General features: G+C 40.7%; 1 protein-coding gene across 5 annotated transcripts in view; it reads left to right on the top strand.

Moving 5' to 3' along the window:
* LOC131984913 (SH2 domain-containing adapter protein F-like) overlaps positions 1-7,103 on the top strand; it is a 104,540-nt gene extending 97,437 nt beyond the window's left edge. For all 5 annotated transcript variants that reach the window (XM_059349908.1, XM_059349893.1, XM_059349892.1 and 2 more), the window contains one exon: positions 5,290-7,103. In XM_059349908.1, the coding sequence (XP_059205891.1) occupies positions 5,290-5,476 (187 nt within the window). In that variant the 3' untranslated portion in view covers positions 5,477-7,103. The remainder of the gene's footprint in view (positions 1-5,289) is intronic.
* The last annotated feature ends 7,147 nt before the right edge of the window (positions 7,104-14,250 follow it).

Raw genomic sequence — 14,250 nt, 5'->3', positions numbered from 1 at the left:
CAGCACCTGAAGTACAGTGCACAAGTACTCTCCCCCACTTTTTCAAGTTGATGGCCTCCGGGCCGGCCTTAAGCCTTTTGGGGTGCTAATCAGAATGGGAGTCAGCGGTGCCCTGGTGGCTCTTCATTTGGTAATGCCTGAGGCAACCCTCGCTGTAGATAGGGTTGGTATCTACGCCACTAAGGCAGGGGAGGTCAAATCTTTGATGCCAGGGGGCGCATGGAGAAGAAAAGTCGAAAGTCCAGGTCATGAGCCTTTTGATATAAGAGATCTTTATGAGAGATCTTTTTGCAGTTGGATCTATTGCAAGATGGTTTTATCACTATTAAATTTCACTCACCAGTTAATATAAATCTAATTGGGACCATGATGCTGGGTCCTGGACTGAAGAGTTGCTGTCAGGTCATGTGTCAGCCTTTCAGTGGAGATTAAAAGTAGATCACAGAAGTGGCAGTCATGTTGGACTCACTGTTCTTGGTCTGCATCATGAGAGAAAATGTTTTTGTCTTTTAGCCTGCGGTTGTAAGTTGTATTATATTGTAATAACATAGCAACTGTTGAGTTTACTGCATCTGCTAGATGAACAGCGGAGGGAAAGTTACGGCAAACCAAAAAGTAGGTAAAAACATTAACATAGAGAATTTTTATTGGAGCTTTGTGCTCCTGTGTGTGTAGACATCGTGTATATTTGTGTAAGTCAGCTCCTCGCTGTCACAGAATGTCATCGCTTGTGCCTTTGGCATCAATCAGATCAAGCCTAGAAAACAGTCAGCGGGCTGATTCGTGGGAATGACAGGTGCCACCGCACTGCTTGCGGAGGTTACTCTGAGTTCAGCCTGCTCGCATGAGTCTGTCTTCCCTGCTGCCACTGAAAATGAACGGGAACCCAAGGTGAAGATCCTCCATGTCTGAGGTTGCTGAAAAATGTATAAGGCCATGAGGTGGCACGTATGTGTATTGCATTATTGATAAAGACAGACGCCGCTGAGACCTCCAGCCTCAAGAGTCCTCTGGCCTGATGGAAAGCATTTTCTGTCTGTTTTGCCCTCCTAACCTCTTTCTTTCTGTTCAGCTGCCCCTCTCCCCCTACCCTTCCACCCCTCCTTTTCTCCCTTTTTTCTCTCTCTCTTTGGAGAGAAACCCTTTTAGGTGTTTGAAACATATTAAACTCTTCACAAGTCTCTCAGAGCACAGTGTCATCCTGTTTCTCACCTCGTGGGAGAGCTCTGCACAGTGTGTTTTCTCTGGCTGAGAAGAGAAATTGTTAGAGAAAGAAGAAAATCTTACAGAATCTGTTTGATGTCACAACAGAGACCAGGGGAAACTAAATAGCCAATTGTAAAAACAACCAAAACGTCTTTGCATCTGCAATTTTACTCCCCTTCAAAGACGAGGCATGCTTTTATGGTTTCTCTTTAATTTTGTTTGGAAAGAAAAGATCAGATATCCTTAAATAACTTTGTGACTTTTTCCAGATCATTTAGCCAATCAAATCAAAGTCTTCCATCAAAACGATTGGATTTAGATGGCAGATTCTGTTTCTTCTCAGAAACTTCTGAGCCTGCCTCACATAGAATAATAGTGCTCATCCCAGGTAGACTCATTCAATTTGTGCTCATATGAAATAATGGGCGAACAGGATCTCTGATGCCCAGTGATGCTTGAAAAGGTCATCACTTCCGCCAAGAATCATTATCTTTTGGCGGATGACTTTGCCTTTTCTGGTGCCACAGATTCATAACACTGAGAGCATCATTCAGGGGGCAGTCCAATATGTTGAAGGTGGAGATAAGCAGTGATTGCTGTCAGGGCTCTTCCTGCTTTGAGGACTGCAGAGTTCAACTCAAAGTCATAAACCTCAATAAACAGGGCGGCAGACCTCTCCGCTGAGATTAATCATGATTAGACAATAGAACCCCACAAACACAGGGATATGATAACACCACAAAGGTTTGTCTTCTCAAAAATAGCCCCATATTCATTTTATAAACAGCCCTGCTGTCCGTTTGGCTCTGTTGTCCAGGTTTCTGCCTCTGCAGGACTGTAATGTGATAAGCAGCCCTGAGCACCAACTGGAAATCAGTTGGGAATCTAAAAATGATGCTATTGATGTGTTTGCCTTTTTATGTGTGGCTCTGTGTAACATAACGCCTTTCTCCCAGCGCTCCGCATGAAGACTCATCAAATGCACTTTGCAGAGCGGATTTTTTTTATTTTATTTTTTAAGCTCTCCTGGCAACACTTGCTACTGTGGAGACCTGTGGCGAGGGAAATTTGTCATTCTCTCCTCAAATCAAGATGAACTTGTTAATGACAGGAAGCCAGAGGCAACGGAGAAGTCTGATAGCTGTGTTTACTTCAGTTTTATAGTGCAGCATGCCTCCAGCCCTCTACCTTCAGCTTGCCTATAAAAAATTATGTTAGCATTTCCATTTGAAATATTCTGCCATATACCGTATCGGTACACAGGATTTCAAAACCTCAAGATTGCCTTATCTATTTTCTGCAATAACGATAATTATCACACATACGTAAGAAAAGGATGGGTCTCATCCCTTAGCATAATTGGAGCCACCATTTATCGGTTCACATGTATCCTTATTCTTGATGGATGTCCCTACATTGAACCCTGTACATTTTTAGCTGTTTTCCACTTCAGTGTTATCTCTTTGCTGCGTTCTCATCAGGGACAGAACACATCCTCGGGCTTTACACTTGCAATTACTAGATAAGTAAAGAATGGACTTGCGTTACATCTAAGGTGCCTAAAGCCCAGCTCTTGCTCCTGTTCATCACAGATAATGGACACAATACTGTATTAACAGAGGGAGCACATTCAGCGATGTCAAAAATATGACTTTTGTTCATTTTAGTTGCTTCGTTTGTCTGCCTGACTATTGTTGATCCCATATAATAATCAGTAACAGAAACATATACATGGAAAAGAGAAGCATGGCATGTGAAAATGGTTGTAAACCCCATAAACACTCCTGACCACCTTGTTTTTACTGTATCTTATCAAAACAGAGGTGCTTGTGTCTGTCTGTCAGAATGATATTCCAACATCCTAGTTTTGTTGATAGAATTTATAATATTTCCTTACTTGACACTTTGTACACTTTATCCTGCGTATGCTCAGTCCTCATGGGAGTCCTGTTCCACACCGTCTTTGACACTAACAGAATGCACAGTGCAGATAACACTAACTGGCCCCATGAGTCAATGGCTCCGCAGCTCCCATGCTTACCTGATGTGTTTGGCTGCTTGTCACAGCAAGAGGTTATAGAGAATTGGTAATCCTTTCTGGTGATTCTCCTGTTTTTTCTTCCAGAGTCATGGGAAACTTCTATTATTATCCTCCTCTTTACCATTTTAACAACATCAGGGGTGATATTTCTGATTAGGGAAGTAACAGATATGAAGTAGAAAAGGTGTGAGTTTAGTGAGCTGGAAAATAACTGATGTGCATTATGTTGATGACGGGCCATAATGCCCACTTGCAGCAAGTGGGTGCATAGGATTTGAGCCTACAGCAATCATAAGTTGCTAGAAGCATTCACTGCTGATTGAAAAAGCTATTATGCTAATGTATTTTTGTAAAGACAAATGATCAAAGCCGTATATTTACAGCAGAATATAGGCACCATTAGTTTTGTATCACTTCCTTGCTAGAGCTCACTGCTGCCTCACTTAACTCCAAAAAAGTAATTTTCTATTTTAAAGCAGAAGATTACTGGCAAGCTGTAAAATGTATTGATCGAAGGCCCCTGGAAACACACAGGGAGCTTTTAATTTGCTGTGCATTTATTGCCGAAGCTTAAGTGATTTATCCTGGGGGTTCATTAGCCTCATCCTTATGCTCTGCATGTAAAAGCCAGCACCTTAAGCAACCTGCCTTTTAGTCTCCTCCCCAGACAGCTCCAAAGTTATCAGAGGTAATCCAGCTTTCAGAATATAGTCACGTACTGTAGGGAGCAACTACTGCAGGAGCAAATGAGAAAGGAGCTGTCAAGGAAGGGCAATGTGTTGAGTGCCACATATATTCAAGCTTCTGACACACTTTTCTCTTTAAATTGGTCCTAGTGACTTGGCTCTGGGCACAGCAGTGACAGTTGATTGGTCCACCACTTTTTGGCTGGTCTCAACTGAAATTTGTGATCCCTGCACTTGACACATTATCCTCAGTTGTCAAGTTTTCACATATCTTCAAATATAAAACCTCCATGATTTAAAAGTTTACTTATACCACAATAAATAACTGAACTTCGTGTCAACTATGTTTTACATGAGTCCCTTTTTTATGGTTTATGAGAAAAATTATTTTTGAGTCACAGGCATTTAAACTGTATAAAGAAGTGGACATAGCCATGATGTTACCAATTGGTACCCATTTCAAGCCTTGAGTGGCATTTGGTTGTCATCATCTTCCATTACGTTCATATTTGGACAAGAGAGTGGAGCTGGGGAGGTAACTAGCCCAGTCAGATACCATTAGCAACCAACAAACCAGCTTACACTGGCACTCAATAGCTAGCTTGATTAGCATGATTAGCTTTTGCATGGCTAACAAAAATGGGCTTAAAACTAAATGTACTTACTATCACCGGGATATATTTTAATACAACTGAAAGTTGAACAATACATTGTTAGGCGACCACAATATTACATTACAATTTTAATGACAAAAGTGTGAAAGGGTCATAGTTCTAAGACTAAAATGACAACAACCCAAAACAGGTTCATGGCTGTTTAAATGTAAACAGTGACAGCTCACCAACATGTAAATCGATAGATATCAAAGTCCTAAAGCATACCCTGCTTTATCATAATTTTTTACTCTAAATGGGACCATCATTTACAAAATGAATATCATGCTGTATTGAAGAAGACTTGAAACTAGCGATTGAAACCATAAACTCGTTACTACTGAGATATTAAATCAAGTGAGTTTTTTCTCAAAAAAAACGTTCATACAATTTGAATTACTTTTGCAACCAGTGAAGTCGTCCCCTGCTGGCTTCACATTGGCATCACTTTTCAGACCCAGACGTCGGCAACAAGGCTTTGTGTCTAAATAGGTCCATGATGCTGATAGTAGCATTTAGCTCAGAGCTGTTTATGTAATGTTCCTTGCCTTTTTCACCTTGTTTTACGCAAACAATTTATTTTCATGCCATTGGAGATATAAATTGTCACCTCAAAAATATGATTTTAATTGAGACTCTTGATCATGTTTTTATGTAACTAACATTTTTTTTCTGTCCATTCTTTTGTCTCTTGTTTCCCCAGGAGCAGCCAGGGCTTCATGCACATGAAGCTGTCGCGGACGAAGGAGAACAAGTACATCCTGGGCCAGAACAGCTGCCCGTTTGACAGCGTGCCTGAGATCATCCATTTCTACTCCAGCCGCAAGCTGCCCATCAAGGGTGCTGAACACATGTCCCTGCTGTACCCTGTAGCCATCAGGACACTATAGTGCTCTGGGTCACCTGCAGGTGTCGGCCCCTGCAGCACCCACTGGGCCAACCTGTGGCTCCACTCTTCCTGTCCCTCTGGACAGAGCCCAGAAGGCTCTTGGGAAGATGAACAGAGGCATCCCAAAAACTGCTGATCCTGACTCACCTCACTGGCCAACGGATTCCAGACCTGTTTCTGAAGGCCTACTGCAGACCATCTTACACACACAGACTCAATGTTGCAGAAGTCTTTGTAATTTTATTTTATTTTATTTTATTTATGACAGACACCCACTTCATTACATCACAGACTGACTATCTGATGAACATCATTTCATGGATTCTTGAGCTGATTTCCCTAAGCACTTAACACTCAAAGAGAAAAAGAAAGGTACAACATTGTTGTCACTGGGGTGTACCTTCTATCATAAATCCTTTTTCCTAAGAGTGCATATCAAGAAAATTGTGTATGAACAAGTTTGTTTAACTCTGTTCATTTGGCTAGGCTCTGCTGATACTGTAATTGTTTGTAAGGGGACTTGAAGATTGTAAGAGCCGTGTAAGGGAAGAGACATTTATGAGGCATTGGGAGGGATATTGTCCACATGGGCCCCATACAGTGGTCAGGATATTGAATAAACTGGCCTTGTATCAATGGCGAGTCCCCAGCTGCATGGAAATAACAGGCCTGTGAGCAGCGCAGACTGATCTCTCTATCTTGTCATAGTGCATGCTGTCTGCTATCCATCACTGAGTGGGTGTATCACACCAATGACAGTGTAAGTACCATAGTGGTGAGACAGGCAGGGGATCATGATGGATGGGTCAACCCGTCTGACACAGTACAATTGGCTGAGGCTAGAGACCCGAGCCTGTCCAAATGGACCAAATTAGCCCCGCTACCCCTCCTTAGAATGGCTTTGCATCGGGAGAATGAAATATGCCTGCATTGTCTACCTCAGAAAATCAATTTCATTCGCCCATCTGCAGATCAATAGGTACAATGGGATTGCAGACATCGATCTGCCCTCCCTTCGACATTCCCAATTCCCTTAAAAATTGCATCATCGGTTTAAGGAATATGCTTTTTGAATACACTTAATCCAAGAATTTTTTTTTTTATGAAAAGGCAAGCAGATTTTACAGATCAGCAATTGTATGTATAGTCAGTAATATGATACAGTGTGATGTCAGTAACAAATGTTTGGTTAATGCCTTATAATGCATGGGTCAAATCAGTCCGCTAGATCAGCTGATTTCCAGTTCTGCTTTTAACGATTGTTCTGTGACTGTAATTTATTCTGGGGTAATTATTACTGATGTGTTACTCCTTTGTGATGGCCCGGCGGCCCCCTTCGCCCTCATCGTTTTGTGCCGACGTGATCGTGTTTTTGGGGAATACTCCAGCCTCTTTTACTGTGGTGCTTTGCTTTTTTTTCTTGTTTCAAGTTCTGCTAAATGCACGTTTGCCTCGGTGGCCTGACTCTGGGACACGGCGTCTCCTGACCAACGGGATTGTCAAGCCTTGCGTGAGAGACGATCGCGTACTGTCTCCAGCGGACCAATCACGGCGCAGCCTGAACCCGGATAAACACCTACCTTCAACCTGTCATGCTACAACTTTGCATTAAAATCATCTGCCCTTTACTACCAGATGTGCATACATGTGTGAATGTGAGTGAGTGTCCAACATGTGTACGGTATATGTATGCATATGTGAATGTGTGCACAGTGTGTTTTTTACCCTGCTGGTACAAACTGGTGGCTAGTGCTTGAACCTTTTAGGTTGTCAGCACCTTTTTTTCCTCCCCTGAACTAAAGAAACTAGAATTAAGCCCCATGACTCATTAATTTTCATTTCTTCTTGTATTTTCTCATTAACCACCTTTTACTTCAGCAACTCCTAGGAATAACATATCTGTCATGTGGCCTGCTCTCTGCAGTTACTTGTAACACAAAGAATAATATTGCAGTGTGCAGCATCCAATATTGCTGAACAATTACAGCAGGAAGAGTCTAATGAGAGTGCCTCATGCTTGTAACAAACTGCATCTTCTTTGTCCATCTTATGAGGTGCAAAATCCTGTGGTTTAATGAGCAAATCCAAGTGAAAATGGAAATTCTGAGTCTAAGCTAAAAATGACTGACATGAGGAATTAGAAACTGACTTAAGCGAGCATGACCACTGTATATACAGAGCCAAATACATTTTGGCTTTGACTATATCTCCGCTGTGTGCTATGCAACTATAAACTGCAGTCATTGAAGAGGAAATGATTGGAGTGTGTGCCTCCACGAAATGTTTATGACAAATGTGATGGTACAAAATGTCCACCAGGAAGAGATGTAATGACCTGATTAGTAAAAAAAAAAAAAAGAGAGAGAGAGAGTGGGATGTATACAGACGTTTATTTTGTTGGTGCAGTAAGTGAGCAGACAGATGTTGCTGTCATCAGATTAAGTATATGAGGGTGTCTGTTCATGTGATAAGGCAACCTCTGCAGCTTTATTGAGGGATGGTATGTTGTCGAAGTGGACCTATGTATTTCCTTAAGAGAAGAAGAAGAAATTAAATAAACTATATGTGTGATGTATCCTTCATGTTCCGAATGTTCCCTGTTTAAGAGATCACATGTTGACAGTAGAGGCTCTTTATTTAGTTACTGCTGCTGATGAGTATTACTCTACTATAGGAAAGAAGAGTGTGTGTATGACGGCCGCACTGCCTGGAAAGAAGCCTTAGCTTTGGAGAAAGGGACAAGGGAGGAGACAGAGGGGGAGGGACTTGCTGCAATCAGCAGACACATTCGAATATTTCTATTATTAGAGTCTGAAAGAGCCCTTCTCCTCCCTCAGAAGTGTCTTAGTGTGTGTGTGTGTGTGTGTGTGTGTGTGTGTGTGTGTGCGTGTGCGTGTGCGTGTGCGCGTGCACGTGTGTACTTGTGTGTGTGTCTGTGTGTGTGTGTGTACTGGTGTAAGCAACCATCAGCCATTGACTTGCCCCGTGTGTATCTTGGGTTAACTTTACCGTGGTAAAGTGGCATGTATGAGCTCCCTTTGTGTACATTTTCGTGCCACGTATGTATGCACTACTATAACATATCTCTGTACAGTCCCTCATGGCCAAATGTATATACTGAATGTATTGTATGGGGACATAGAGGCATCAAGGTTCAAAATAAATAAAATTGGGTTTATGAGTTGATGCGTGATATAATGTTTCAGTGATTTTTTATTTTTTCAAACACATCATTTTTTTGCTGAGGAAAAAGACCCTTCCTGTTTCTTCGCAAACCAGTTACCATGGTGAAGCCTTTTGACAAACAGTGGAGAGCGTCCATTGTTTGAGTCAAGGACAGAAAGCTGGAGCTATTATCTAGCCAGCACTTGAGCACTTGTTGTCCTCCATTGATCCACTTTGTAGCACAGTCCTGAAATATGTTTTCCACTCCATTGTCCATCCCAGAAGCATTTGCTTGATGTGTGTCTGTCGGCTAGTACAGTACAAAGGTTCCCTGGCTGCTTTCAGTAAAGAAATGTACAGTAGCAGCATTTTATGGATGCAGGCTATTTTTGTCCGCACTGTAAATTTAATGAAGTGTAAATCATCTATGATTGGCATTTGAAAAAAGTCTTTGCCTTCAGAGAACATTTAGAGGACATTTCTTTGCCAAACGAGAGACAGAAAAGTAGCATTGATTTGCAATGCTCACACTTTATTTCATGGGTGTGTAAAATGATTTCCTACCAATTTTCTAAAGTTTCATTTAAAAAAAAACTGTGTATAGGTATAATTATAGGTAAAAAAAAAAAAAGTTAAATTCTTAAAAAAAAAAAAACCCCAATTACATTTAATTACGTAAATTTAATATTAATGTATTGTTGAAAACTCCATTTTCTATGTTTTGAGTTGTATGCTATATATATACACACATACATACATATATATATATTTGCATATATTATCATATTAGCACCTATCATCCAAAAAATGTAGCAAATATTGTTTTACAGTAAGAGAAGTGACATGATATAAATAGACATAGAATGACATAAAACATGATGAATGTAAAAATAATGTGAAAAATAAAACATACATGATAACAATACTTTCAAAATTATTTTTAAAAAATCAGATGAAAGTACATTAATTTTCATTGTGATATGTGTGTAAGAGATTGATTAATAACGTTTAAAACAAAAAACACTTAATAAAATAAATCACACTGTCACAATCATTTCATGGAAAGCGGTAAAAAATATTTTCTTCCAACTTCATGGGCGACCGTGTGATGGAAAATGAAACCCACTGAAAAATCTTTTAAAATAAAGTTTAAAATATTAGAAATCAGTCACCATGTTAATGACATAAGGGATGAGGTTTTGTGTTTTTATAAGACAAAAACTCAAAAAGGACATTACCTGTGGACAAATGTAAAGTGTTTGCATGTTCAGTTGGGTGTTGTCTCTTATTTTCCCTATGATTGGTGCCAAATTACAAAGCTCCACTTAGATGGATAAATACCATAAAATCCATGTTTTCTACATGCTTTGCCACAAACAACAACATGATCCAGTTGATCGCATGTGCTGTTCCTTTTGCACTGCTTTCTTTTCTGTGATTGTGGATATTTTTCAGCCAGACACTTACAAGCTATCACACCCTGTGGGATGTTACTGCTACATGTAAATGAAACTGCTCAGAGTCCAGCGTTCAGTTCCGTTGAAGGCAATTTTAACAGTGAAATCCCAAATCCCATCCCCTAAAATCCCTTTCAGGACTATTGCATTGTGACAGCAAAAGCACTTTTTACACAGCACATTTTTGGCCACAAAACATCTGGCAGGCATTCAGGAGGAGCACAGGCAGGGGGTTGATGAAAGGAAACATTGAATGTTCACAGTCTCTTGAGTCGTTTGATAGTCGGCAGAATCTGCACACACACCTCAAGTTTGGCTTCTACAGTAAGTGAGAGCCAAACAGGCACTTTGTCTGTGTGGCTCTGACAGTAAACAGAAAGTGTTTGTAGCTACATTTGTCTGTGAACATTTTCAGGATGATGAGTGAAGCAACACACATTGTTGCAGCATTTTGTTTGCTTTTTGGGAACTTTTCCTTGGAAATGGCCTTGTAAATCTCTACATTAAGAATTATTAGACGTCTCCTCAGAACAAAAATGAATTGTTCATCAACACCACCGCTCATTGTCAAAGCCCTGAGAGGCAAGTGAGAAAAAAGATCTGTTGATCCATTTTAAGTCTGATCTTAATTGTTTTCTCCCCTGTGTTGGGTGTGAGTGAAAAAGGGAGCCAGGATAATCTTTGTTTCTGTTTTTTAAAATGTCTATGAAACAGATGATAACAAGTTTTTCTTTTCCTTTTTTTTTCGAAGTTATTTTTTTTGTCTTCTGTAAATTAGTTTTAAAACGGTGGCCAGTAATGTTTCCTTTTCGTCATGTTAGCCACAGTTGCAGTTTGCATATGTCATTTCTATGATGTCTTTCTTTGAGCTAGAAATGCATTTTAATCACTTTTAGTTTGAGCACTTTAGCACAGATTAAAATACATTTCTAGCCAAAAGTAATGTAACACAACTTGTTAACACACAATACATATACCTTGTGTTTTGAGTGCATGCAGAAATTCAAACTCACCTGGTAGCACTCTACTTCAGCCTCTTGTCGCCAAAATGTGTATTTCAACAACAAACACACATACAAAATATCCTGACTGAAAAAAAAAACCTTAAGTCATTGCATGGATTGATATGTAAAATTTCAATTGCAAATGTCATTTTAGATTCAGTGGCTGTTTCCTTTTCTGACCTGACTCCATCAAATCCACATCTTCAGACATAACAAGGAGTGAAGTTGTTATTTTAAGCTTGTCCCAGTGGTTTGTTCATGATCTTTGGCTCTCCCTCTGCTGCAGCTCTGTTCTCCTCAGACAAGCTCTATCAAGGGTTAAAGCACCTGGGATGAAATGCATCAAAGACGCTTTTGTGGACAAAAAGAGAGCTGGGAAGAAGAATAAAAGCATGGCTTGAAAGCAATGAATGGCCCACAAGGGGATAAAATGGCCATGTGTCCATCAGAAGCTCATTTCATATTCGGCTCAGTCACGCCGGGCAGAAAGCAATCTCAGGTAACAGACCTTATGTTAATAACACATGAGTTGCCTCCTTTCAGAAAGACAAAAGCGGGTGGAGGGCATTATACCAACTCTATCCTTTGCTCGTCCTCTGGCACGTTGGAGGGTTTCATCTGGAGAGAATAGTGTTGGTATTGTTCAGCTCATCTGTGAAGGCTTGATTAGAGGAGCTTTTACACATTTCAAAAGGTCTGGCATTGATGATTCCTATTGGCTTAACATATTGCCTGTAATGATGCGGCGCAGAACTCTGCTCATTACCTGAATCCCAGGTCACTTTGGGAGTAATTGGGCAGATTTGTGCCAGCTTCAAAGCGCTGGGCTTGATTCATCAGGAAGACATATTTCCACTTGTTTCAACCATTCCCTGTTCCTGCTCAGAAGTGTTATTTTTCACAAATATGCATCCGCCACAGTGACTTTTTGATAACAAATTGAAAATGGAAGTAACACACATAGAAAGAGAAAAGACTCACAAACTTGAAAAATAATGTGACTCTTCGCTACTCAAAATCTCTTTGACTGTGTGTTGAAGTGTAACAAGGGCACCCTGTGATAATTGTGGTGAGTGCAATACAGCCCCGTTAAAGAGAAAAAAACTTTAAAGATTCACCTCTCTCTAATGCAATGGATGTCATCTATATCCCTGTTTCAAATGTTATCAGACTTTTGAATGGGTTTTATCAGCGGTAATCAGCCAATAAGAGTGGGCGAGTAGGTGTTTGCTCCACCTACTGGCAGGTTGAGAAGGTCGTTATCAGCCCGCTAATGGACGTTTGCTAATAACAAAGCATATAGGTTACAAAAACTCTTCTATAAGGTTAGGGCAAAAACTTTCTGGTTAGGCAAGAAACAAGACTAGCCCAGCAGGCCTTCCAGGGCCTGCTGCTGAGGAGCATCCTCAGAGCATGATGCTGCCACCACCAACAATGCTTCACGCTGGAGATGGTGTGTTTGTGGTGATGTGCAGTGGTTAGTGTTCGCCAAACATAGCGTCTAGTCAAAAAGGTCAGTTCTTGCCTCATCAGACCATAGAACCATCTCCAAATTGACCCAGGAGTCTCACACATGCATTTGGGTGCCAGGCAACATTTCATGAGCTTTTTTTCTCTCCCATACAGCTCCGACTGGTGAAGACCCCGGACAACAGTTGCTGTGTGTGCAGTTTCTCCTATCTGAGCCACCGAAGCTTATAACTGGCCGTAGGTGTCTTGGTGACCTCCCTCTCCAGTCTTCTTCCTTTCCGGTCACTCAGATTGTGAGGACGGCCAGCTCTAGGCAGATTCAAACAAGTGCCATACTGCTTTCATTTCTTAATGATGGATTTAACTGAACTCTGTGGGATGACCAGTGAGTTGGACATTTCTTTGTAGCCATCTCTTGACTTATACTTTTCAATGATCTTTTCTCTGAGTTGCTAAGAGTGTTCTTTGGTCTTCATGTTGCAATTGTAGCAGGAATAGTGATGAACCAGAGACTGGACCTCCCAGACACAGATGTTTTACAACTACGATCACTTGACACACAGCAACTGACCTCAGGTGATCTCTCTATTTCACTGCTGGCATCAACTAGATGGAACTTTGTTGAATTAGGTCAGTTACTTTAAAGGGCTTGAATACTTATGCAATCATTTATTTTACCTTTCTATATTTCTAACTAATTGATACTATTTTGTAAAAATCAGTTTTGTCTTTGATATTAAAGAGGGTTTTTTGCAAATTCTTTTTAAAAAGGCCACATTATATTGACCATGATATCATGTGTAAAAGCAACAAAAGGGTGAAACATCCAAGGGAGATGAATACTTTTGCAAGCCATTGTATCAGTCCACTCAATAGGATGATAATAGCCTACTGGCCTACCAGCAGGTAGAGCAGGCCACCACTCACCCAAACTAACCGCTGATAACATCCACTCGACTGCTTTTTTTTTAATAGCCAGGCAACACTGATGAAGACGTTTTGAAGGAGTCCAAAGGTGCAAACAGTATCAGTTCATATAGCAGCTTCAGTTCTTTTTTGACGTAAGGGTGGGTATGGAGGATTTAATATCAGGCATGGCCCTCAGAGATCACATATAGTCAATACTACTCTCACTGTCGACAACAAAAGGGACCTAAATATGGTGTGCAGTGCCATATACCATATGGACACCATTGAGTGTCTCCATGACAACTTCACATGATTCTCCAGAGTGAATCATTTAGAATATCCTGAAAGCTGCAGTTGCATCAGGCTTGTGATGGTAGTCTATGAATAAAAACAGTAAAGAGACATAATAAACTGCTGCAAAATGTATGTGCACTGCAACACATGTGACTCCAGAGCTTCACAACAAGTCTAAATGGAAATCAATGCAAAATCCCACTATTATATCTGAGCGAGCAGTCTCTTTTATTTACTAGAAAGGCAGTGACGCTTTTATTCACCATTGTTTAGTTGAAGCTGTGGCACTGCTCCCTTCAGTACAGTGGAAATGCTTTATTTTTAAAATACCCTTGGAGGCAGTCGGAGGTGGAAATTACCCGCAGGTGTGCATGCATATAAAACGGTAATGGGGACAGACGGACACAAAGCGCTGTTTGGGTGCTGTGCTCATGAAAGGGCAATCCACTGATTGAGCTGTCACATTCACAGATGCA

The sequence above is a fragment of the Centropristis striata genome, chromosome 2 (genome assembly GCF_030273125.1).
Source record: "Centropristis striata isolate RG_2023a ecotype Rhode Island chromosome 2, C.striata_1.0, whole genome shotgun sequence".
Classification (NCBI taxonomy): Eukaryota; Metazoa; Chordata; class Actinopteri; order Perciformes; family Serranidae; genus Centropristis; species Centropristis striata.
Note: the sequence above shows the minus strand (reverse complement) of the source record. Positions and strands in the feature narration are given on the sequence as shown.